General features: G+C 36.7%; 1 protein-coding gene across 1 annotated transcript; it reads right to left on the bottom strand.

The window, feature by feature from the left end:
- Positions 1 to 983: 983 nt before the first annotated feature.
- Positions 984 to 24,021, bottom strand: LOC100852537 (uncharacterized). The gene is made up of 16 exons (XM_019224516.2): positions 23,484 to 24,021; positions 19,472 to 19,598; positions 19,286 to 19,323; positions 17,101 to 17,194; positions 14,586 to 15,622; positions 13,564 to 13,695; positions 11,237 to 11,309; positions 10,959 to 11,025; positions 10,640 to 10,712; positions 5,007 to 5,072; positions 3,925 to 4,002; positions 3,660 to 3,832; positions 3,083 to 3,129; positions 2,106 to 2,340; positions 1,291 to 2,017; positions 984 to 1,086 (listed from the first exon to the last, which is right to left on the bottom strand). The coding sequence occupies exons 1-15, from the start codon at positions 23,717 to 23,719 to the stop codon at positions 1,638 to 1,640; spliced, it is 2,856 nt and encodes a 951-aa protein (XP_019080061.1). The 5' UTR covers positions 23,720 to 24,021; the 3' UTR covers positions 984 to 1,086; positions 1,291 to 1,637.
- Positions 24,022 to 25,122: the final 1,101 nt, after the last annotated feature.

Below are 25,122 nucleotides of genomic sequence, written 5' to 3'. Positions count from 1 at the left end.
AATTCCTAGTTCAATTTTGGCCTATCAAAAAAAAAAAAAAAATTCTTCGTTCAATTTTCTAGTTGTCAGTAGCCCCCAAAGGTGGAGCTCAGTGGCTATGCCCTCTTCAGAGGTCCCAAGTTCAAGCATGCCTGGTATTTTAAGTGTTGTAGGCCTCTAGGGTAGAGGGGCGGCCTATATTATCCTAGGTTTGCTTCATTAACAGTTGGGATAAATGCCTTGCAGTGGAGGTGGATTCCCCATTATAATAAAGTAAATGTAATTTTCAAAGAATCTAAATGTCAGTAAATTGCTTCACATTTCAGACTTACAGAACTCTTTTGGTAAGTACCAAAAAAGCCTGATGTCTTTGTAATAAAAGAACAATGCAAAATGTTTCCTGAAATGCTTCCCATAATTTCTTTTCATATAGTAAGTAGCATGCTATGTAATCTTTTCGATATAAATATAAAAAAACATACACCATTTGAAAAAACCACTCAACAAAGTAAATTGTTACACCCACTGAAGTCAGTGCCCTCTTACCACATTTGCTCTTCCACTTGGTTGGGAGAGGTGCATAACCTTACCCTTATCTTTGAAACTGGGGGACTCAATCCAAATTCCTGAAAATGAAAAGAAAAGCAAACCAAAAATGAAAATAACATATTTTAATTTGAGAAAAGGTTTCTTGTTACCATCTCTCTTAAGAAGGAAGTTCATGCCTACCTGTATCTAATAAACCAATGATCATAGATTCATATCTCTGATTCGGGTGGGGGGTTCCTTTTCTTCATTTTTTTTTTCATGCATTCCTGAAAAATCCCATGATCTTGCCATGTGAAGTTTAAGCATTGTGTTTGGAAACACCAACACAACAATCTCTTTTTCTGCAAAATTAACTTGCATCAGATAGCAGATCAAAGTAAAAAATAAAAATAAAAAATGTCCACAAATTAATTTTGAAAATTGAAACCATACTGTTCTTCTTAATCTTTTCATACCTGAGAGCATTGCTTCCATGTGGTAAGTGGTAACAGACATGCTGCAAAACTATTAAAGCTCCTGGCCATAGTTATGGACTTTGGATTCTCGGGCTATTTCTCACTGGGAAAAGAAAAAAAAAAGGCCAATACATAATCATTAAAAAGTTCCTTTGCAGGGCATCTACATAATACTCATAAGTTAAATTTTCCCTCAAGTTCTTTCATTAGAAGAATGTGAATTTATAACTATTAATTAACATTCTATCTTCACATATATAGGCACACAAATAAATTCACATAGATGGCAAGAAGAAATTGTGATTACTCTTCTGACAACAGCCCAAAGCAGGTTGTGGAGGTTGTTGGCGCTAGCAGTTCTGACCTCCAGCAGTCTCCCATGTAGACAATATATGGTAATTATTCATCACTAGACAGTATTCATCAATTACAATAAAGTGAAGTTTAATAGAAGTACTTAAAAGAAAAATACAGATTTCTCCTATGGGCAATTTCAAATCCAACTACTATACAGCAGGGTGATTTCAAATACCTTCACCTGCACCGAAATTGTTTCAAAATTAAGGCTTAGTTAAATATCAAGTAGTATATCGATTCAGGATGATAACATAGCCAAGAAAGGGTCAGGTGGTTGGTTATATTATATGATTTACTTCATCTCTTCACAAGATCTTTTTTCAACACACCAGCAGTAATCTTCTGACAACGCACAATTCCTGCTGCTCCTCCATAGCACAGCCATCCCTCACTCCCCTTGTTCATGTTCCATCTTACCCTATGAAGTGCTACAATTTTGGAAGGGAAAACTTCAATTTCATTTCCGCCTTCCTCTTTTCTATCTTCTTTATTCTCTAAGTTCTCTGCCTCTTCATAACTGCAAAGTGCTGCTTGATCTTTTTTTGGATTTTTTTTACTGCTAGATTTAGATTTTGTTTTTTGTTTTCTCTTCGAAGCTGCCTTCGTGCTCCCAGATACTTCAATCGATGAATCATTGTCGTCATCATCATCATCATCATCATCATCTTCACATAGGTCTGCAGCAAGATTCAAAATCAGGTAAATGTGCTCAAGAAAATATAAAACTGAAGACCAGTATATTGCACTGGAATTATCAACACTTACCTAGTGGTTGATCATTTGACTTCTGATTATTGACTCTTTTTGCCTGATTTGACTCAGAAATCCCACGAATGGATCGTGGGGTATCCCCCCACTGGTTCAGTGCCTTCTTCACCACAAAAGGAATGGTTGACAATGGAGTATTGATAGTAAGGACTGAGTTGTCCTCAGTCAATGACCCACATAGAAAATGAGGGGCCTTGTTTCGGGAATCTTTCTCCACTGCTTTAATTGTAAGCTGATTATAATAACATTAAAAGCTTAGAAGCAGCTTAGGACTCAGACCATTTAGACGATAGTGATAGTCCAATTTAAATATCATGCTTAATATATTAAGATTAGATAGAGGTGTCAATATATATATATATATTTATTTATAAGATAAGATGGTATTATAATAGCACACCTATATAAGCTTTCATGCGAAAATGACAAACAAACATGATTCTCTACCCTCAGTTCAGTGTTCATCACAAAGTTAGGGTTTCACATCAAGTTTCTTAGTATTCATGGTGAAAATTTATGGACACTTCAAAACTCAGTGACAAGTTCACAGTAGCCAAGTCCTTTTAAGTTTATCCATTTCTTAAAAGGTTTCTTTTCCAAATGTTAATTTTACTCCACTGCTGTCAAAATGCACTATAAGGTATGAACATCTAGAAATAAGGATTTTGTAGAAGCTTCTGTGATACATTCTAAATATGCATCCACAGCCGAAAATAACCCAGCAAAATTGGTAGGCTATAAAAACATCAGACTATCTTAACTTGTGACATTAATGTGTTAGGAGGGGAAATTATTTGTTGTGCCCCAGTCATCCTCTTTGATCCATGTAGATGGAAAAAGGAGCCAATGGTGGCTAAAGGACAGCTGAACTAGTCAGGTTGCAATTTCCCTTCTAGGAATGAAAAAAAAAATGATAGAAGCAGAAATATAAAAAGGGCAAAAACAATAAAGACATATCAATAAGTTAAACCAACCTGAAATTGGCGAACAGTACCATCTGCACTGCAATATGCAGCCAACCCTAGAATATTCAATGAAATTTGTCAGAATGGTTGATAATTAATAATGGTGATTGCAGAAATGCAATGAGATAAAGTGTTTTGATTGTCAATATTTCAGGTGTGGCCATTTTCAATATCAAACAGGTAGGTCTAGATGATTGAAAAGTTTCACATAAAACTGGATTAATTACAATTTTCCTCTTACACCTTTCTTTCAATGAGATAAAATGTTTGGATTGTCTATATTTCATGCGCAACCATTTGCAATATCAAATACAGTTGGGTCTAGATGATTGAAAAGTTTCAGATGTGATTTGAAATTTATTTTTAAGTCATAAACTATTTGCTATATCAACTGTGATAAATTTGTGGGACCATTTAATTTTTTAGTTTTCAGCACTCAATATGATCATTAGAACCTCTCTCAAGTCATTCATGTAAAAATATACTCCTATTCCCTACATTGCTAAATGCCAATTATATGCACTTTTTGTAGCTTAAAAAATAACCGCATTTAACATCAAAAGCTTATTGAGCATAGGAGAGCTACCTGTTGCTCGTGACACTTGAACACTCCAAATAGGAAATGGCGAACAAGAATAGCAGATCAACCCAGGCTGTTGTGTCCCAGAAAAAGGTTTTCCGGTAACAGGAACATCATTTGCAATCTTCGCCAAGCTGAAGATCCTTAGTGTTCCATCATCGAAGGATAAGATAATACATCTAAAAACCCAAACAAACAATAGTTAAACAAATAAATATCAATAATAGAAGCCCAATTTTCTTTTATTCTACTGAAACAGATTCAAGAGTACCTCGGATCAGGCAGCCAATCCACACTGTATATGACCCTGCGAACCGGATTGATCTCCCACAAGGGGCGGAATGGATCGCTGCAAGCAAGAAGTTGATAGTTCTTGAGCATGGCATGTAACTATAGCAAAGTCCACATATTAAACAAATCAAATGTTCTTTTCGACGGGATTAAGATCCAGTATTACAATTTACACCTTTCTGATAATTCTCTAAAGGAATTTTTTCCCCATTTGAATAAAATTAAAAGTTTTACTTGGTTCTGAAAACCAAGAGGAATTAATGGTTTAAATCAAAAGGCCCCAAAACTCAATCTTGGACTCACCCATTTCCTCACCAACTCCACAATCAATAATGTATTCCAATTAAACTACACAGTCTACACATAAATGATTACTTAAATGATTTGATTTGTTGATATCTAAAAGTAACTGGAGGAATAAAAGTTAGAGCCACTAGATTCCATAGAACTTCTAGAGCTTCTATTATACGTCCATAGAAACAAAAAGGATAAAAATATAAAAAATGAAAAAAGCTACAAGTTCCTCATATATTCTCATAGAAACAGAAATTGTGAACATGAATGAACTCGGATGTTAAGAAAGTAAACACTAACACGTCCAAGTTTAGAAACATCAATTTTTGTTGAACTTTTCTCAATCCATGAACAAGAATGTTGTGGAACTTTAAACCAAAAGATTAAGAAAAAGAATACAAAGTTTTGAATTTCAGCAGCAGGTGACACGTTTGCATTTGCTATATATTTCAAGAGATGGGGAAATGCATGGAAGTTTAGATTAGCCATTAGTGCCATTGTATAAAATATCTTCTTTTAATAGACCATACACAAGTCAGGCAAGTACTGCATAATTCTGCCATAGAAATGGCAATTGACTGGTAGTTAAATGAAAACTGCATTTCTCTTTAAATTATGTCCAAACAAATTAAACATAAAAACTTCAAGCATCAGCAGCTCAAATCAAATGAATTGATGGGGACATAACCATAAAAATTCAACATTAAAATGAAAGGATAAAGAAATAAGTATATGAGGACATACACAAAAGCAAACCATTACACTTACCGTATATCCCAAAACTTTACCCCTGCATGTCCAGCAGTGACAATTATATTTGCACTCTCTGGATCACTGCAAATCATTCAAATATCATCTTAAATATCTCAATTCACAAGACAAATAAACATAAACAGTAAAAAATCAGTACATGTGGAAAGGATTCTATTCTTCAATAACAAAAACTTCCCCTTTGTCATGTTTAGCAACTTATTGCATACAACAGTTCCCAGTCCCAAGGAAAGAAGGCTCACATTGGAATGAAAAGCAGAATAAAACATTTACTCAAATTAATTAGAAAGGTAAGGTCTTCAATGTCCATGTAAATTTCCAAAGTAGAAACAATACATTAGTGTTGAATATAATGAATTTATAGTGTACAATCTTTCCTTTTTAATATAGGTCACATGTATGGTAGTTAGGACTCCTAACCTTGTATATATATATTTTCTTAATTGTAAGTAGACACAATGAATGAGAATCAAGGTTTTCTTCTCTCTCTCTCTTAACATGGTATCAGAGCCAAGGGAGAAAACCTAATTCTTTCCAGTTTCCCCGTGTCATCAATTCCGGGAAACCTTCCTGTGACCGTGTTTCATTCCGGTCACCTTCCCCAGACCCCAAAGCTTTCCAGTCGGTCGAATCGTCGTCAGAAAACATTCACCGCCGGCGACTTTTCCGGCGAACTTTCCCGACGACGTCTTTTTCCCACACCGCAAGGAGCGCCTGGAGGAGATCTCCAATTTTTCCCAAAGCACTGGAGCCAAAAAACCACCCACGCGCCGGCCACATGCGTTTTTCTGGCCGACGATTGCATCTCACGCGTCGGCGCGTGAGCCACTTTCCAGCGACGCGCTTCCTCCTCCAGCCTCGCCTGACGCCGACTAGCCACCCTTTATACCTGTTTCTGCCATCCGAGCCCTGCACGTGCCTCTTTTGGGGTTCTTTTGCCTCCGCCGGCCCTTCGAACAGTTTTTCCGGCGTCCTCCGGCTATTTTTTCTCAACCCCAATCCCTGCACGTGCCTTGGGAAGTGTTCTTCTACCTTTCCGGTGGTGCCACGGTTGTTTTTCTTTTCCATTTGGTCTCTCACACGGGTGATTCTTCGGTTTTTCCTTCTTCAGCCGCATCCCAAAGCCGTTTTAGGGCTCTCTTCGATCCAAATATACTTCATTCTCCAGATAAGTGGATATAGCTACTAAAACTTTTATTTTTTCCTCTGTCATATCTGGATCTCCTATGATTATTTCGAAGAAATTGGTTGGCAGTGAAAATTATCTTTCTTGGTCTGCCTCTGTTGAACTTTGGTTTATGGGACAAGGATATGAGGATCACTTGGTTACACAGGAGGCAGATATCCCTGAGGTTGAGCGCATACAGTGGAGAAAGATAGATGCCCAGTTATGTAGTGTATTATGGCAATCCGTTGATCCCAAGATCCTTCTTCATCTTCGGGCCTACAAAACTTGTTTTAAATTTTGGACTCAGGCCAAAGGATTATACACGAATGATATCCAGCGTCTTTATAAGGTGGCTTCTGCTATTGTCCATATCAGCCAACAGGACTTGGATCTATCTACTTATATTGGTCAGATTGCCTCTCTTAAGGAGGAGTTCTTGACTGTGATGCCTCTTACTCCTGATGTTGGGGTTCAACAAACACAGCTTGATAAGTTCTTCATGGTCCTTACTCTTATGGGCCTCCGTCCGGATCTTGAGCCTGTCCGCGATCAAATTCTTGGTAGTTCATCAGTTCCGTCCTTGGATGATGTGTTTGCTCGCCTCCTTCGTATCTCGTTCACTCAGACTTTGCCATCTGATAGCATTTTAGATTCTTCTGTGTTAGTTTCTCACACTACCTCTCGAGGAGGACGCAGTGGTAACCAAGGTAGAGGCCAACGTCCTCATTGCACCTATTGCAATAAACTTGGCCACACTCGCGATCGTTGCTATCAATTACATGGATGGCCTCCTCGCACTGCCCATGTGGCCCAGTCCTCTGATTCTCAGCTGCCTCAGCCTCCGAGCTCCTTCACAACTCAGGCTTCTGTTGCCTCTGTTGCCCAACCTGGTAATGCTTCTGCCTGCCTTACCCACACATCTTCTCTTGGACCCTGGATTCTAGATTCTGGAGCTTCTGATCACCTATCTGGTAATAAGGATCTTTTCTCCTCTATTACTACTACCTCTGATTTACCTACTATTACCTTAGCTAATGGTTCTCAAACTGTAGCTAAAGGTATTGGTTTGACCCTTCCTCTGCCTTCTCTACCTCTCACTTCTGTCCTTTATACTCCTGAATGTCCTTTTAATCTTATTTCCATCAGCAAAATCACTCATACTCTTAATTGCTCTATTACCGTTTCTGATAAATTTGTGACCTTGCAAGACCGGAGTACGGGGAAGACGATTGGCATAGGACGTGAGTCTCAAGGCCTCTATCACCTCACCTCGGATTCATCTCCTACAGTTTGCATTTCCACTGATGCTCCTCTCCTCATTCACAGTCGTTTGGGCCACCCTAGTCTCTCCAAGTTCTAGAAGATGGTCTCTCGTTTTTCCACTTTGTCGTCGCTTTCGTGTGAGTCATGTCAGCTTGGGAAACATACTCGTGTCTCATTCCTAAAGCGTTTGAATAATCGGGCAAAGTCCCCTTTTGAGCTTGTCCACACTGATGTTTGGGGTCCTTGTCGGACTGCGTCTACTTTAGGATTTCAGTATTTTGTCACTTTCATTGATGACTATTCTCGATGTACTTGGCTATTTTTAATGAAAAATTGAGCTGAGTTATTCTTTATTTTCCAGAAATTTTATGCTGAAATCCAGACCCAGTTCAATATTTCTATTCGTGTGTTACGTAGTGATAATGCCAGGGAATATTTTTCAGCTCAATTTACTTCATTTATGTCTCATAATGGGATTCTTCATCAGTCTTCTTGTGCTCATACTCCTCAACAAAATGGGGTAGCTGAACGCAAGAATCGACATCTTGTTGAGACAGCTCATACTATCCTCCTCCATAGTAATGTTCCTTTTCATTTTTGGGGGGACGTTGTTCTTACCGCTTGTTATTTAATTAATCGTATGCCCTTCTCTGTTTTACATGATCAGATTCCTCATTTCCTTCTCTTCCCTGACCAACCACTTTATTTCCTTCTTCCTCGTGTCTTTGGTTGTACTTGTTTTGTTTATATTCTCACTCCTGGACAGGACAAGCTTTCCGCCAAAGCCATGAAGTGCCTCTTCTTGGGATATTCCAGACTTTAGAAAGGTTATCGTTGTTATTCCCTTGAGACTCATCGGTACTTTATCTTCGCTGATGTCACTTTCTTTGAGGACTCACCATTCTTTTCCACTACTTCCGAGTCTCTTCCTGTTTCTGAAGTCTTGCCCCTTCCCATTGTCTCCCCATCTGATGTTGTGCCTCCTCGACCACTTCAGGTTTATCATCGTCGCCCTCGTGTCGCTGCTCCTCTCCCTTTTGCTGAGGCACCTGCTGACTCACTTCCTATCCCTTCGGCTTCTCTTGCCCCGGCTCTGCCTTCTCTTGATGATTTACCCATTGCTATTCAGAAAGGTACTCGCTCTACTCGTAATCCTCATCCTATTTACAATTTTTTGAGTTATCATCGATTATCGTCACCCTATTCTGCTTTTGTTTCTGCTATATCCTCTGTTTCTTTTCCAAAGAGCACCCATGAAGCTCTTTCCCATCCAAGCTGGCGACAGGCAATGGTGGATGAAATGGATGCTCTGCACTCTAATGGCACTTGGGATCTTGTTGTTTTACCCTCTGGTAAATCTACAGTTGGCTGTCGTTGGGTTTATGCAGTTAAGGTTGGTCCTGATGGTCAGGTTGATCACCTTAAGGCCCGCTTAGTTGCTAAAGGCTATACTCAGGTTTATGGTTCTGATTATGGTGGCATATTCTCCCCTATTGCCAAGATTGCTTCTGTCCGCTTGCTTCTCTCCATGGCTGCTATGTGTTCTTGGCCTCTTTATCAGTTGGATATTAAAAATGCCTTCCTTCATGGTGATCTTACTAAGGAAGTTTATATGGAGCAACCTCCTGGTTTTGTTGCTCAGGGGGAGTCTAGTTTAGTGTGCAGGTTACGCCGTTCTCTATATGGCTTGAAACAATCTCCTCGAGCATGGTTTGGTCGTTTTAGTTCTGTTGTTCAAGAGTTTGGCATGCTTCGCAGTACAGCAAACCATTCAGTTTTCTATCATCATAACTCCTTGGGACAGTGTATTTATCTGGTTGTTTATGTGGACGACATCGTCATTACAGGCAGTGATCAGGATGGTATTCAGAAACTAAAGCAACATTTTTTTACCCACTTTCAGACCAAAGACTTGGGGAAACTCAAGTATTTCTTGGGAATTGAGATAGCTCAATCCAGTTCCGGTGTGGTCCTTTCCCAAAGGAAGTATGCTTTAGACATCCTGGAAGAAAATGGTATGTTAGACTGTAAACCGATAGACACACCTATGGATCCGAATGTCAAACTTGTACCAGGACAGGGGGAGCCTTTAGGAGACCCTGGGAGATATCGACGACTCGTAGGTAAATTGAACTATCTCACCATTACTCGTCCAGACATTTCTTTTCCTGTGAGTGTTGTTAGTCAATTCCTACAATCACCATGTGATAGTCATTGGGATGCCGTAATCCGCATTTTTCGATATATCAAAAGTACACCAGGCCAAGGTGTGTTGTACGAGAACAGAGGTCATACTCAGGTTGTTGGTTACACAGATGCAGATTAGGCTGGCTCACCCACAGATAGACGTTCCACTTCAGGGTACTGTGTTTTTATTGGAGGTAATCTAATATCTTGGAAGAGTAAGAAACAAGATGTAGTGGCCAGATCTAGTGCTGAAGCTGAGTATCGAACTATGGCTTTGGCAACATGTGAACTCATATGGTTGAGACATTTTCTTCGAGAGTTGAGATTTGGAAAGGATGAACAGATGAAACTCATCTGTGATAACCAGGTCGCATTACATATTGCATCCAATCCAGTCTTTCATGAAAGGACCAAACATATTGAAGTTGACTGTCACTTCATTAGAGAGAAGATCGCATCAGGATGTGTTGCTACAAGTTTTGTTAATTCAAATGATCAATTAGCAGACATCTTCACTAAATCTCTCAGAGGTCCTAGAATTAAATATATTTGTAATAAGCTTGGGGCATATGATGTATATGCTCCAGCTTGAGGGGGAGTATTGAATATAATGAATTTATAGTGTACAATCTTTCCTTTTTAATATAGGTCACATGTATGGTAGTTAGGACTCCTAGCCTTGTATATATATATTTTCTTAATTGTAAGTAGACACAATGAATGAGAATCAAGGTTTTCTTCTCTCTCTCTCTTAACAATTAGCTTCATGAATTGGACAACTAAAAGCCTTAAAATGGATTGCTCAGGCCCTATCCCACATGCAAAGAAAATGCAGATGTTTAGTGTTTGTGCTGAAAAATTGTTGAGTCATTGATACCTGTTTTATTCCTTTGATGGGGAAAGGGGGTTAGTCTAGGCCGGAAGCAAGGAAATTTGGCAAAATCATACAGATGGATAAAATACATAGTCACTACAAAATATTAATGGAAATCAATCGTCTAATGTTACATACGTTTCAACTGGAGCCCATGCCAATGCTCTTATTGGAACTGTATCAGCACTGAAGCAAAGTAAAGGCCTTGTATCTGCAATATCAATGAGTAAAATGAACAAATTAATTTCATATCAAATATGTCAGTGTCACTGGAAGTAAGGATTTTCTTTCTGTAACTTTGATCCATACACACAACTCTCTAGAGTATAATTTACTTAGGAAAGGGTTATATCTCTTTCCAACACTTTGGTGTGGCACAAATATTTTACAATGCCATCCACCACTGCTCTAAGCCCTTCCAGATAAACCATATCTATAGAAAGAAAGTAATACAAACCTGAAGTGACTTGCATGGTGCCACTACCTTCAAATGAACCATTTGCAGAAAACTTCCATAGAGCAACCTGAATGTTTGGAAAACTTCTTAGACATGATACTATAAATGAATTCAAAATGACAAGCAAGGTGCATGCACTTTCAAACTATACAGGAAATGTAATGAAACTGCAGAACATGCTGATGCAAAAGCGCAGATAATTACACCACTGTATCTACTAGAAGGGAAATTGAAGTGCATAAATAGAAGGAGAGAAGAAGAGAGATGCAAAATATTACAGTTCCATCATGACATCCAGCAACTATCAAATCATGGGGAGAAAAAGCTGACCACTCCACCGTTAAAGGAATGCTGTATAGGAAGAAAAAATAAGTGTGCACATTTAGCAAGGAACCAAATAAATTGAACTGCATAACCACTCCACTATTAAAGAAATGCTATATGAAAAACAAAAAATAATGAAAAAAAAGAAGTGCGCACATATTAGCAAGAAATCATAAAATGATCATTATAAACAGGAGATGTTTAAACACCAGCTATAAGCATGCTACACTGACAAATATGTGTCACCTCATGCCATGATTTGTAATGCCAAGGGACTTCAAGGGGGTTAGGATTTGCTGGACCAGGGGGAGAAGCTAGCTAATGATTGAACCAGGGAAAACAAGTGACAAATACAGTGCCTTTAACATGCATAACAAAATATCCACACTTTTCAAACCCACAAAACCACTGGCAGAGAAGGAACATGGTATTGGCTTCCATATTAAACTCTAGCTCTTAGTAAGCTTAAAAAAGAGCTTCTGACTTCTTAAAAGCCAATCTAAATAGGCCCTTAGTCTTCATTGGAAACATCCACAAACTCTTTCCAATAAGGAGCTTTTTTCCTCAAATCAATCTTCTCAATTCCCAATTTTCTTTTTCTTTTCTCTTTATACACTTGATCCCAGCCAAACTCCCCTTACTCATTCTAGGCCAAAGAAAACTAGGTGATGATGCTATTTGACGAGGAATCCTAAAAGTTGGGAGGTAATAGAAGGATATATGGCCTAAACAAGAGTAAACTAGGTGATTTTATCCCTTATAAAGAGACAAGCTCTTTTCATCCGTCTAGTCTTCAACATATCCTTTTTTATAGCACCAGATCCAAAAAGGAAGGGGCTCTAGGATTTCCCCTTAGGGGAAGACCTAAATAAAAAAGAAGCCACTCCAGTCCAACATTCTAAGATTGAACCCAAGCTCACTGATTTGATAATCACTCACATTAATGCCAAACAAGACACTCTTCTTGAAATTTATCTTTAAACCTGGAATGCAGCAAAAACTAAGAAAAGGATTGGCTCAAGAAAAACATGGTCCACAACCTATACATAAAGAAACCTTGACAGGACCTCTAACTACTAAAAGACTATCCACAATGTTATATTTTGCCCCTAATCATGAATCCACTCAACACATCAGCTACAATTGTGAAAAGAAGGTGAAAGTGGGGTCACCTTGCCTTAAACCTCTGGAAGCCTTAATCCATTTTTCCGAGCTTCCATTCCCTACTGAAAATAAGCAACTTAATATCCAAGGTTTCCACTATGGTTCAAAGCCTTTTCTGTATAAAGCATCATCTAAAACACAACTAATCCACATGACTATTTAATCAACCTTAAAAACCACTCCATCTCCACATCTTTTTTTCTCATCTAGTAATCCATTGGCTACTATAAACTCAATCAGAATGTGTCTACCCTCAATAAATAAATAAAAAAGCCATGATAAGAAGAAATAGTATCATGTAACACAATTAAAACATGCTCAGATAACACTCTTCCTATGATTTTGCAAGATTAATCTTCTTAAGGACTAAGATTATGAAAGCGGCATTTTTCCTTCTTCTTTGTATGGTCATATCACTATGGAATTGTAAGAACACTTTAACCAAATCTTCCCATTTGTAGCATTCTCTATGTACCCAGACTATTATAAGGAAGGGATTCCTTTCTTGCTTCAAAAACAAGGTCTCCTCTCTCCTCCTCCCCCCACTTGGTCGCCCCATACTATGGCATTGTATATGACACCCTATCGACTATTATCAGCAAGGGATTCCGTTCTTGCTTAAAAACAACATGCTCTCCCCTCTCTCCACCCTCCTCTCTCATGTCCTCCACCAACACTTTTCTTGAACCTTTCTGGGATGACTTGTGCAAACCCACTACCAATGATCATTGAAGAAAACAGAAAGGATGATTATGTTCCAAACTGGAACAGGCAGCTAGCAACTGAAAGTTTTGCTTATCCTTGGCATTTCAAGCTAATAAAATTTTTAATCAAAAGAAAATGTTGCTTAGCCTGAAATCCCAAGGATAAGCAAAACTTCCAATCATCAAAGGAAAACTTTAACTTACAACCAGAGACAAAAGGAGAAAGTTGACTAGTATAATTCTTCTGGTTTCATCAAAGTCCTCTTCAAAATCTCATCCAGTTTTTGCAACAAGCCCAAACGCGAATTTGTAAAGCCTGATTTCTTTGCAAGGGCATTCTAGTCCTTTATTCTGATAAAATTTCAATCTATCACAATATATATATATATATATATATATATATATGAAATTACCTTTGTCTGTCACCATACTTCAAGTTTGAGCATCTAAAGACTGGCTTCAGTTTTATGAAGCGAGGATCAGTGCCCTCCTTTTTAGAAGAAGAATAAATAACTTTAATTGTATGAAGAGAAGGAACCTCCCACCTGCATTTAATACATGAAATCATTAGATAACATCACCAAAGATGACTGCCTGTGAAATTAAAAAATAGAAATGTTAAAGCAAGAAACTAATACAAATATTACAGTCTATTGCAAATAATAGGAAAAAAGAAACTTAACAAATGCACCTGCAGATTTTTATTTTTTTAAGAATCCTGTGATAATAACCAACAAAAAGCATTTACAAATGAATAGATTTCAGTGATCAATGATACAGACCTAAAGCACATAAAACTCCTCTAGTTCAACAAGGAGATCAACTTTTCCATTATTACTATTTTTTTAATTATTTCTGGTAGGCAACAAACTTTTCCATTCACAACTCACAAGGAGACACCACAAATAAATTTGGCATCGCATTCAAGATGAACATCTAGAATGGCCTTTGCTTAAAGCAACAGAAGCAAAATGCCACTAAAAATAACTTGAGATTCTACTGTATCACAATAAAACCTGAAAGGCAACATATGTTATATGCTCAAGCTGGCAGGTAAATCTCCAAAACACTAGCAAAAGCTTGTGCAAGTGTTTATAGTGGCTGAAAATACATAACCCAGAATCTTGTACCCAAATCTGTGCCACGATGTTTAGAATGTGCTGAATTCAAGCATCTCACAAACTATCCCCATATACTAATATCATTCTTGTCTCTGAATGGTGGCCACAAAGCAAAAACTAACATTTATTCATCATAATAAGCCATATTATTAACATCCACTGCTACGATGCAATACTATCTGTTCTCTAAATGTGAGAAGAAAGAAAAAATGAATTGTTCAACCAAAGTAAAACACTAACAAAATGAAAAAGAAAGATTAGACAACAAAATAATAAAATAAGGAGATAAAACCTATGAAACGACAGTATCTTACACTTCCAGAGATCCATTTCCCAGCAAGACAGCAAGGTAACCCATCCTATGCTTGCATTCCAAATCAGACATGCTAGAAGGCCGCCATTTCACATCCCATGCAACCTTTCCATTGTGAGCTAGGCATAACACAATTCTTGGCAAGGCAACATCGTTTGGAATAGAATCATTAGCTGAGCTGATTCCAAAGGAACTATTTTGGGGCATATCATCACTAGACATCATGGGATGCTCTTCAGAGTTGATATGTGTTTGAAAATTTGCAGGGGAAGATTCTTTGTTCTTGTTTTGAGTTGATAAAGGGAGACTGCTCTCATCACTATAATTCACCACCCGTGTCTTACGTTTCGATCTTCTCCTCTCTGTTGGAGTTTTAGGTGCTGAGTTACATGCAGCCATAACTTGGTTGAAACCTTTTTCTTGTTTATTAGCACATTCTTGTACAGAATATTCATGGCTACTCGTGGAAAGTCCATCTATAGCAAATGATTTGCATGAATTTTCAGGGAATTGCACAGCAAGAGGTTGAAGAAGTTGGTTTTCACAATCTAAACCATCAAGAGATTCAATTATTGGCCTTTTTCTAGGTCTCCCTCTTGGCCTCCGTGCTGAAGTTTTAACTGCTGTATTACATGCAGCCATACCTCGGTTGAAACCTTTTTCTTGTTTATTAGCAGCTTCTTGTACTGCATGTTCATGGCTATTCATAGAAAGTCCATTGCTAGCAACCAATTCAGATGATATTTCTGGGAATTGACCGAGAGATTGAGCAAATTGGTTTTCACAGTCCAATACATCAAGTGATTCAATTATTGGCTTTTTTCTAGGTCTACCTCTCTGCCTCTGAGGTGTACTTGCTTTGTCCTTCGCACTGTCATTCTTTCTAGGTCTCCCTTTTGGTTTTCCCACTGGAGGAGGCATATCTTCATCCATACTGTTATTTAGAAGACACCATATCTGAACAATACCTCTCCCAGAAAGAGGGGCACCAATCTTGTGATAAGAAGATTCAGGAGGATGAGCAGAAACAGCAATAAACTGAAATGTAAAATAAGAGAAAGAAAGTAAAATCATATATCCAACAATAATACAACAACACAAAGTGTATAATCATCCAAAAGTCAAAATTGAAGTTGCTAATACCCAAGTGTTCTAGCAAACGTCTATAAAATTCATGCAAGTTAAATTTTGGACCAGAACCAGCAAGAGTTACCCAAAGTCAAAGTTAAGGTTGTGTAATAGACCGACATTTGCTTCTAAACATAAAGATTAAAGTTAGGTTTTTTTCCTTTTGAATCTCATTACTATGAAAGCAGAATTGGTACATGCAAATCTAAGGAAGAAGAATAACATGATGCAAAGCATGTTGATGATAAAGGGGGAAAACTGGGCTTGCTTGGGATGCAATTATCATAATTCATATGAGCTGTGATACCCAGACTCTTCATTGTCACCCAATATACCCATCTTGACAGAACATGACAAGGGCGTAGGGATGAGATCCTTCTCAGATACTCCTAGTTTGCCATGCATGTTCACTATTTCTTTTAAATACAAATAAAAGAAAAAAGAAACAGAGTTCTTTTTATCAAGTGCTAATTTTTACTTCTCAACTGATTTTTTTCCTTTTATTATGCCAAATCCAAGTACTATTTGAGATCTTTTTTGAGCCAAGTCCCCATTTCCTACAATTTGAGATATGAACTATCAAGCGCCCAAACACACACCTGCATGCAAAACCATGTAGAATGGTATATGAGAGGTTTCCTGTTTAACTAGCAATTAATTAGATGGTTCTAACAAACAGATTTATTGCAATTTGAGTTACAATATCTGGAATTATTCATCCTACTGTATTTGTTATTATTCATGTTTCAACAGTACAAAAGTAGTCATGCAACTAGTAGTTTTTTTCTTTTTATATATTTATTACTTCTCTACATTTTACTTCTCTCTCTTCTTTTTTTTTTTTTTTTTGTGTGCACACATGTGTGTGCTTGTGCATGTATATTTGTGGTTGGAGTTGTTCTTTTTGGGTTTTTCTATTACTTATGTTTGATCTATGGTGTTTCTACCTTAGAAATTCATTGGGATTTTATTTTGTATAGGTTACATCTATCCGAGTAACTTTATAGAGTTCAATATTTGGCGTCCTTCCTGAACTAAGATACTTCAAGCTCAAGTAACTCAAGGACCAAGCAAACTATAAACCTATGGTAGCATCATAATAACTTGTTTTAAGGGGGAGTTTTGGATGGAAAAAAAAGGTTGAGCTTGTTTTCAGGAGTTACTGGCCTAGAGTCCCAGGGGTACCTATGATTTAAAAACACCAAGAACTAATAACAAACAGACTAATTTAAGTGATTTTCTGATACTAAAAGATATAAGCCTGCTTATGAGCATCTATCATAAGTCTCCAAATGTAAGTAAAATCCTCAAAGTTGACCCAGACACAAAGACTCCCTTCTAACAACTGGGATAATGAAGGACAGAGAAGAAGAAAGGAAGATAAATACCTCACAACTGAAATGACAGCCAGACCTTTGATTAACTTTAGGACACCAATCCAATGCCCAAACACACCCTCCGACATACAGTACAAAGTCTTTTCTGCAAGAAGATATAATGAGAGACATTCTAATATGTATAAATTAAAGCATTAGGAGGAAAACTATAGACATAAAAGGCTAAAAGGTACCATCAAGTTTATAGTTGGACTCGTGTGTATAATATATCCCAGCATTCAACATGTCTAAGAATCAGCAATAGGCTTTAAGCAAAAGTATGTTCCAAGTAAAAACATAAGAAATTTAAAGAAAGTACCATTTGCAACTTTAGTTGTAATGTTACATGTAGATTGGCATGAAATTGATACATTTAATTTTTTTTGATAGGTAAAGAAAATTCATTAAGAGCCAAAAGGCAAGAGAAAGGGTATACACGGAGTATACCATATACAAGGAAGCAAAAAACAAAAGAACAAACAAGAAAATTGATACATTTAATCTTACACAATCATACAATTTTTGCATCACTTAAGCATTAAAATGCCTATTTGAATTGAATTAATTATCACATGGTGCAGTGATATGTGTTGTATCAGTTTTGCAGGAAAATCGGGACCAAAAAGCATAAAAGGATGCGAAAACAACCCAGTTCGCAACCCTCAATTAATTTTGGAATAGAGAAAGATTAACAAAAATGCCCATGACTCTTTCCCCCCTCCTTTTCTCATGCTCTTCTTCCCTCGTCCTCATTTCCACTCTTCTCTTTCCACATCAAAGCACTCCAATGCACACCTAAAAGTTTCTTTTTTTCCTAAAGGCATCACATTTCACAACCTACCAAGCAAGCAACCTTGGGGGCAGTGAAGATTTCCCAACTCAGGCAGCGCATGCTTGCCACCTGAAAGCTGTAGAAGAATGGAAGCTACCCAAGAGGTATTAATTTCCATACCTATCAGATATCATATCATGTAATGTATGTGTATAATAAGATACACTTAAGATTGCGATATAGATTGCAATAGGTATTGATTTTCATAAAATAAAAAGAATAAAAAAAAAGTATAACATTGTTGTATTGTATCATGTATTGCAAGTTTTTAACAAATATGATTGTAGTCCTTTGTTGCTTGAAATGCCTTGAACAAGAATTGATAGTGGAGTGAGCCACAGAGATCAAGTCCTTCTTACTGTCACCATGATTTCTGATTGCTTGAAATGTCTCGAATGGGAATGCAATGGTGGAGTGAGTTAAAGGGCATGGAGCCTTCAAGTAGCATGATCTAGGTCAACTGAAGAACCGGGTGACTATTAAAAAGTGTTGTTTCCAGCCAAGATATGGGTCACATTGCATGCATAAGGGCTCACTAAGGTAATGTAGCCTCCTTAATTCTTCCCTTCAATACTCTCATTTAATTTCCGTTATTCATCTAATATCTCGATTATTGCTTTATTTATTTCCAGTCATTGAATGTTTTTGCATCCACCATTGATACAATACAAACAATTTTTTTCCCAATCATTAGCATATTATACCCCAGCTTTTATTAAAAGTAGATGCTTGGTAAGCTACCAAGCCGCACAAAAAATGACCAGGACTTGAACCCTCACCAAGTACTACAATTGCAGTCTGTCTGCTCAAGGACCTGACTCTTTTTTGTACACTAGCACCACTATTCACATTGATTTTGACAAAAAGGAAAGAAAAACCCCACAAACACATGTCATGCAATCAAATTGTCAATTAAATAACATGGCCTTAGTTACAACTTAAAACAACCTGAAAGTTTCACAAAAGATAACATTATGAGTTGCTCATGTAGAGACGGATAAGGTGCAAAACCAACTTTTGATATGGTCACTAAAAGAAGAATGAATATTTCAATATGTCAAAACAAATTATAGGTTTACTAATAACATTCATAAGTTACTTGCATTTGTACGACTTAATATAATATGATGTTAATGCTTTCTAGCTATTCACAAAAGCTGTTCAGTTTTAAACCATGAAGAACATGTTCAACACCTTAATTGCAGGAAAATTCAAGTGTAAATAAGCAAGAACCTCAATATATGTTCTTATGAGCCTCACACATGGCACAAAAATTATTGATTGTAATATTAGAAACCTTCTGAAATTTACTGCCAATTTGTTTCCAAGTATGCACCACTCAAAACCTAAATCCAACCATAATACCTGGATTCTGAAGATGTTGTGGCCCCAGAAAATCTCTCCTGCATCAACATGAAATAACTTTATCAGAAAGGAAACCAAGTGTACACAGTACACTAAGAGAAAACTAATTCTGGAAATTCATGTGGTAGAGAAAAACAGACTTAAGCAGAGAACATTTGCAACTCCAAAATAACTCTTATCATGTACCTTAGGTACACTTGCAGCTGAAAACTGATGTAAGTTTATCCCATCGACAACATCCCTTCCCAGAGAACTTTCAGTTTCGGAAGCAAAGTTAATTGTTCTTGGTTTGTAATTGTAATGTCTCCATTCTCTGAAAATATGCATAGAAAAACTTATGAAAAATAATGGAAAATAAGAGCATATAGAGCACCAGCTGAGTAGACAGTTGATAAAACACAATTCCTCTTACATGTTGAATGAAAAATGCCCTTGTATGTTATCAAAATCCAAAAGTTGCTAGACACCGTTTTTACATAACCCAGCCCTTGAGGCTTGGCTCAAGTGGTAAAAGGATGGGGAGGGTTTGTGGGAGGTTCCAAGTACAAGTCACAAAGGGAACAAAAATTTACCTATAAAAAAAACTGTTTTTACAGAACCCATAAGCAATGAACAGTTAGAAGCTTTTAACAACCATTAGAAAGACAAGCAGCCCATGGCGTAGGATGAGTTTCGCTAAAGTGATAAAATAGAGGTTCAGCAGTACAAACTATCTTAGAAGCAATCTGCTTGTGAGCTGCTTGGCCTGGCTTGGTCATCAACCACACATGCTGATGTGGGACCACATACACTCCCAAAAGCTCAAGTTAATGAGGGGTAGAGAGAGTGCTAATCAGCTGATGTGGGACATTGGACTTCTGTCTGTCCTACATCAGATGCCCCCACTCAATGGTTGACACCCACATCAGCGAGCATAGGGCTAGCTAGGTCAAACCTCGCCCTAATACCAAATGATGCGGGAACACATACACTCCCAAAAGCTTAAGCCAATGGGGGATAGAGGTAGCCCTACATATAAGGCCCAAGAACATTAGTAATCAGCCGATGTGGAACATTGGACTTTCATCCGTCCTACGTCACATGCATATAGCTTATGATGAGTTCCATAAAAGTGATACAAAAAAAAAAAAAAAAAACACAAAGTATGTTAGAAGAAAGCTACTTTAAGTAGCTTGGACTGGCTTATTTGCCAAATGTGCAAGCCAAACCCAACCTGAAGTTTCAAGCTCAATTGTCTTGGCATAACAAGCTCAACTTGATTAGACTAAAAATAGTCACGATAGGCATCTTACAATTATAAAAAGCACTTAAAGAGATCAGTTGAGAATAAAATACAGTCAGTATGTTGAATTATTAAATAGTCTTTTGCATTATGTTATCATTGGTAATTTGCATCATTGCTTATGGATGAATTTTGAAATGAGATATATCTTATAATTGGAAAAGTTAGAAGTGTCAAGCTTTAACATAAAAACTATGGTTGAATTACGATAACAATTACGGTTGATTAAGAAGTTGGGATCATGAATAAACTTTAATATAGGCAAACCTACAATGAGGTCAAACCAAACTTGAGTAGCCAAGCTCACCACCAGAGTTATCCAGCTTCATCCAACTGAAGCTTTAATAGCTCAGTACGCTGCTCAATCAATTCATTTATACCTTTAGCTATTATTTACACAACACATATTCCCTTGAGCCAAAGAAACTAAGCACATAATGCTAGACTCAAACGCAATAATAGCAAGTATTTCATCCCAATAATGTGTTGTACAATTCAACAGACTTGTCATAAAGATATCTATAAGGATTGCTATTTGGATAAATAGCAACAAGTGATTTGGTGGTTAGGAATGTCTTGACACTCAACAAAGCCCTACTTTGTAAATGGAGTTGGCATTATGCTGAGGATAGGGGACCTTTTGGAAGCAAGTCATAAGTGGAAAATACGGGGAAGAAGGAGAATAGCGCTCCCATGATGTGAGAGAAGGGTATGGGATAGAGTTATGGAAAACCATTAGGAAGGATTGGGATATTTTGACTAGTAGAGTGGCCTTCTCAATGGGTAATGGGTAGAAGGTGAGATTTTGGAAGGACAAGTGGTGTGGTGATGAACCGTTGTATACTACTTTTCCTTCTTTATTTGCTATTGTTGTTTCTAAGGAGGCTTAGGTGGAGGATGTTTGGAACCCATCAATTGACAGGGGTCATTGAGCCTCCTGCTTCTCTAGGCTTCTTAATGATTGAAAGGTGGAAATTTTGAAGAGTTTCCTTACAAGGCTGTAAGGGAGGAGGTTGTGCAGGGATGAGAAAGATAAGATGATTTAAACAAAGTCAAAGAATGGTAATTTTTTGTTAAATCCCTATACTTAGCTTTGGAGTCAAGAAGTCCAGTTTCTTTACCAACAAGCATTATTTGGAACTATTGGGTACTGCCAAAGGTGGGCCTTTTTGCTTGAGAGGCTACATGGAATAAAGATTTAATCTTACATCATTTACAGAGGAGATGGTGGTCTTCGGCAAACAGATTTTTTCTTTGTCATTTAGAGGAAGAATCCCTTGATCACATCATCATTTGTTGTGTCAAGACAAGGGTTTTATGACATTTACTATTCTCAATTTGGTGTGGTGTGTCGTGAATGCTTCCCTCCTCAATCAAAGAGATGCTATTAGGATGACATGACTGTTTTGTGGATAAAAAACAGAAAAAGGTGCAGCCGGCTCCTCCTTTATGCCTATTTTAGACATTTGGAAGGAAAGAAACTGTAGATCATTCAAAAATAAGGAGGATTCTTTTCAAGGGCTAAACCACTCTTTTCTTTGTAATCTTTAGGATTGGTCTAAGTTGTTTATAATTTTAGTTCCTTCTTATTCTTATAAATTTTGTTGCCTAGTTGGGCTCTCTTCAAGGGGGTTTTGTTTTTTGTTGCCCCTTTCTTCTTTTGGTTGTCTTTAGGCACCCGTTGTATATTTTTTGTATATATTGGGACACTCTGTTGGCGTTTCTTTTTATAATATCCTCTTACTTTAAACATAATAATAATAATAATAATAATAATAATAATAATAATAAAATAAAATATAAAAAAAGTAACAACAACTAACCTGCGAGGGTCTGAATAAAAAATCTCATGGCTATGCAATTAAATAACTAAAAGTTTGAAAGCTTGGATCTAAACTAAATTTTAAATGAAATTAGTGTAAATTTCTCAAGGATTACAATTTTATAAGATTTGTCATGCATAATCTAACCATACTGCCAATGAATGAGGTAGAACTCAATTTCAACAAAGGAAAGGTCATACCTACACATGAAAAGATGAGATCTATAGACGGAGACAATAACACTATGATAGCATGTTGAGTTACCAACTTTCCTAAAAGCTTAAACTATTAGAATTTTAGAATTTAGGCCCACAATGTTTACTGTGATAACACTTTTAATCCTCCAAATCAATCTCATTACAGTCTTGTTTGGGAAAGCTTCTTAATCATTGAAGGAGACACAAATTCTAAGGATGTTTAGATAGATCTCTCAAACTTGGGTCCTCACTTCACAGTTCCGAATGTGATTTATCTATAGTGTCTCTATGTTAAGCATATTTTTATTTAATTGAATTTTTAAATTAAATTATCCTTAATTTTAAGAAAATCATCTTTAACATAAAGTTTCCATTATTTTTTTGATAGTATTGATATTAACTTTTTTTTTAAGGAATAATGTTACTTTGGCAACTTATCATATCGGCAATACCAATAAGAACATTGTGTTTGAGAAAGTAAACCCACTAGTCCCAGAACAAGGACCAGTGTTTAAACACCAAGCACCAAATCGTTCACTCCAAGAGAGTGAAACAAACTCAAAAGTAACAACGAAGCACCCCCACCAAGCTCCTATAAGGGTTGCTAAAACTGTACGACCACTATAAGAATTAGTAGCAGCAAAAGTATCAGCCTTATACACGTTCACTTCCAGTAGTAGAGCAATACTCAATGGCACAATAACAATAGTTCTACTTCTGCTTCTTCTACCGCTAAAAGCAAAGTTAAAAGGGTCCCAAATTTTCACTGTGTCCTCTAAACCTCCAATCCAAAATTTCGATTCCAAAATAATAACAATAATTAATTATGGTAAATTCATAAAAATTCAACAAAAATGCAACATGGGATACATTATACGTAATCCAAAAGCACTGACCTCAAGAAAAGGATGGTGGAGGATAACCGCTCAATTTCGCTTTCTCGGATTGCATTGGCCTCTGCCTCCTCTTCGCATAGCCTAGATATCGTATCCATGGCTTTGAAGTGATTCTCCACTGAAAATTCAAACAGCGAAACTGGAACCTCTGGAGCATTAGTATCTTCTGTGTGACAAATCAAGCTTTTTTCACAATTTTGAGCTGTTTTTTGGGTTTCTTTCTTTGCTCCACCCATCACTCTATCCTTCCCCCGATTCCGAAAAGGATTTTTCTTTAGAATTAATCTTCTATTTTTCGTTCAAAATTGAGATTATCGTAATCAACTACTTGTGAGAGAATCCTTCAATGTCGATAACAATAACCACACAATCAGAAAAAGGGAAAACGGGAAAAAAGAAAAGGAGGCAAACGGAGAATTCGACTGTAGATGACCCTAAGCGCCTTTGAAGTGGCTATGAGTAAAACCCTAGAAGAATTCGAAGTAGAAGACGATTCTAATCGCCCATGCTGTTTATTTTAAAAGGAAATAGTTTTTTCATGTATTTTTCTAAATTTAAATTTCTTTTTGGCCCTTAAAATTAAAAATATGTATTTAATTTAAAATTAATAAATTATGGGGGAGCTTTTAAATATTTTTTATTATATTTATTTTTTATAATGTTTGTGACAATCCTAATAATGGGCTTTGCAATTGTTTCTCTATTTATTATTATTTATGGTACACCATATACCTTTAATTAATTTTTTCTTCTTTTACATTTAGGGCTTATGACCTAGATGAGTTGGTCGGATTGATGACTAACCTAATCAATTTAAGCTCAAATCAACCTAACCTCAATCTAAGGTAAGTAATTCAAGTTCAACTTAGGTAGTGTTTGTTTTTTTACTTAATTCTAAATAGAACTTTAATACTTAATAGTGTTAAATATTATGTTGTTTGTTTTTATAGTATTTTATTTTGGGGGAATTACCCTTAAGGGTAGGCTGAGGGAATAAATGACCAATGAGGGTAGGTAACTTTGATAAGTCTTGTAAAGGGTAACGTAAAATGATAATAATTCCTCCAAAGGACTTATTTTATTTAAATGCCAATACTACCCTTAATAAGTGAAAAGCAACGGAAAGTGAAAAATGGTTTATTCTCCCTTTCTTTAACCTATCTGGAAAAGAGTTTATTCTCCCTTTCTTTAACCTATCTGGAGCCGAGTTGTAGAAGAAAAAGGGGAAAGGAAAAAGGTGCGCACTTCAGGTCATTCTCTACAACCGATACACAAAACTTGTTTTTTTTTTGTGAATCTAGCAAGAAATCCATTAAAGGTCAGTTTTTTTTTTAATACAAAAAAAAACGTCAGTTTATGGAAAAATAAATAAATAATTTAAAAATCGGATTGAATGAAGGAAAAGTTAATAATTTTAATAATGTAGCTGTAAGATATTAGATCTGAAATATTGAATGAGGTTTTCAGAAAGAAATTACATTTTTTTTTAAATGTTATTTAAATTTATTATTTTGAATTTTTTTATATTATTTAGGTCATATTGAAGATGTGTTTTTATTTTTAATTTATTTGCTGGGTGGGTTGTTTGATATGATTATTATTGATTTCCATTGAAAAGGTTTGCACTTTAGTTTTGTTG

Source organism: Vitis vinifera, chromosome 13 (genome assembly GCF_030704535.1).
Source record: "Vitis vinifera cultivar Pinot Noir 40024 chromosome 13, ASM3070453v1".
In the NCBI taxonomy this organism is placed as follows: Eukaryota; Viridiplantae; Streptophyta; class Magnoliopsida; order Vitales; family Vitaceae; genus Vitis; species Vitis vinifera.
The sequence above is the reverse complement of the archived record's forward strand: the minus strand, read 5'-3'. Positions and strand labels throughout refer to the sequence as shown.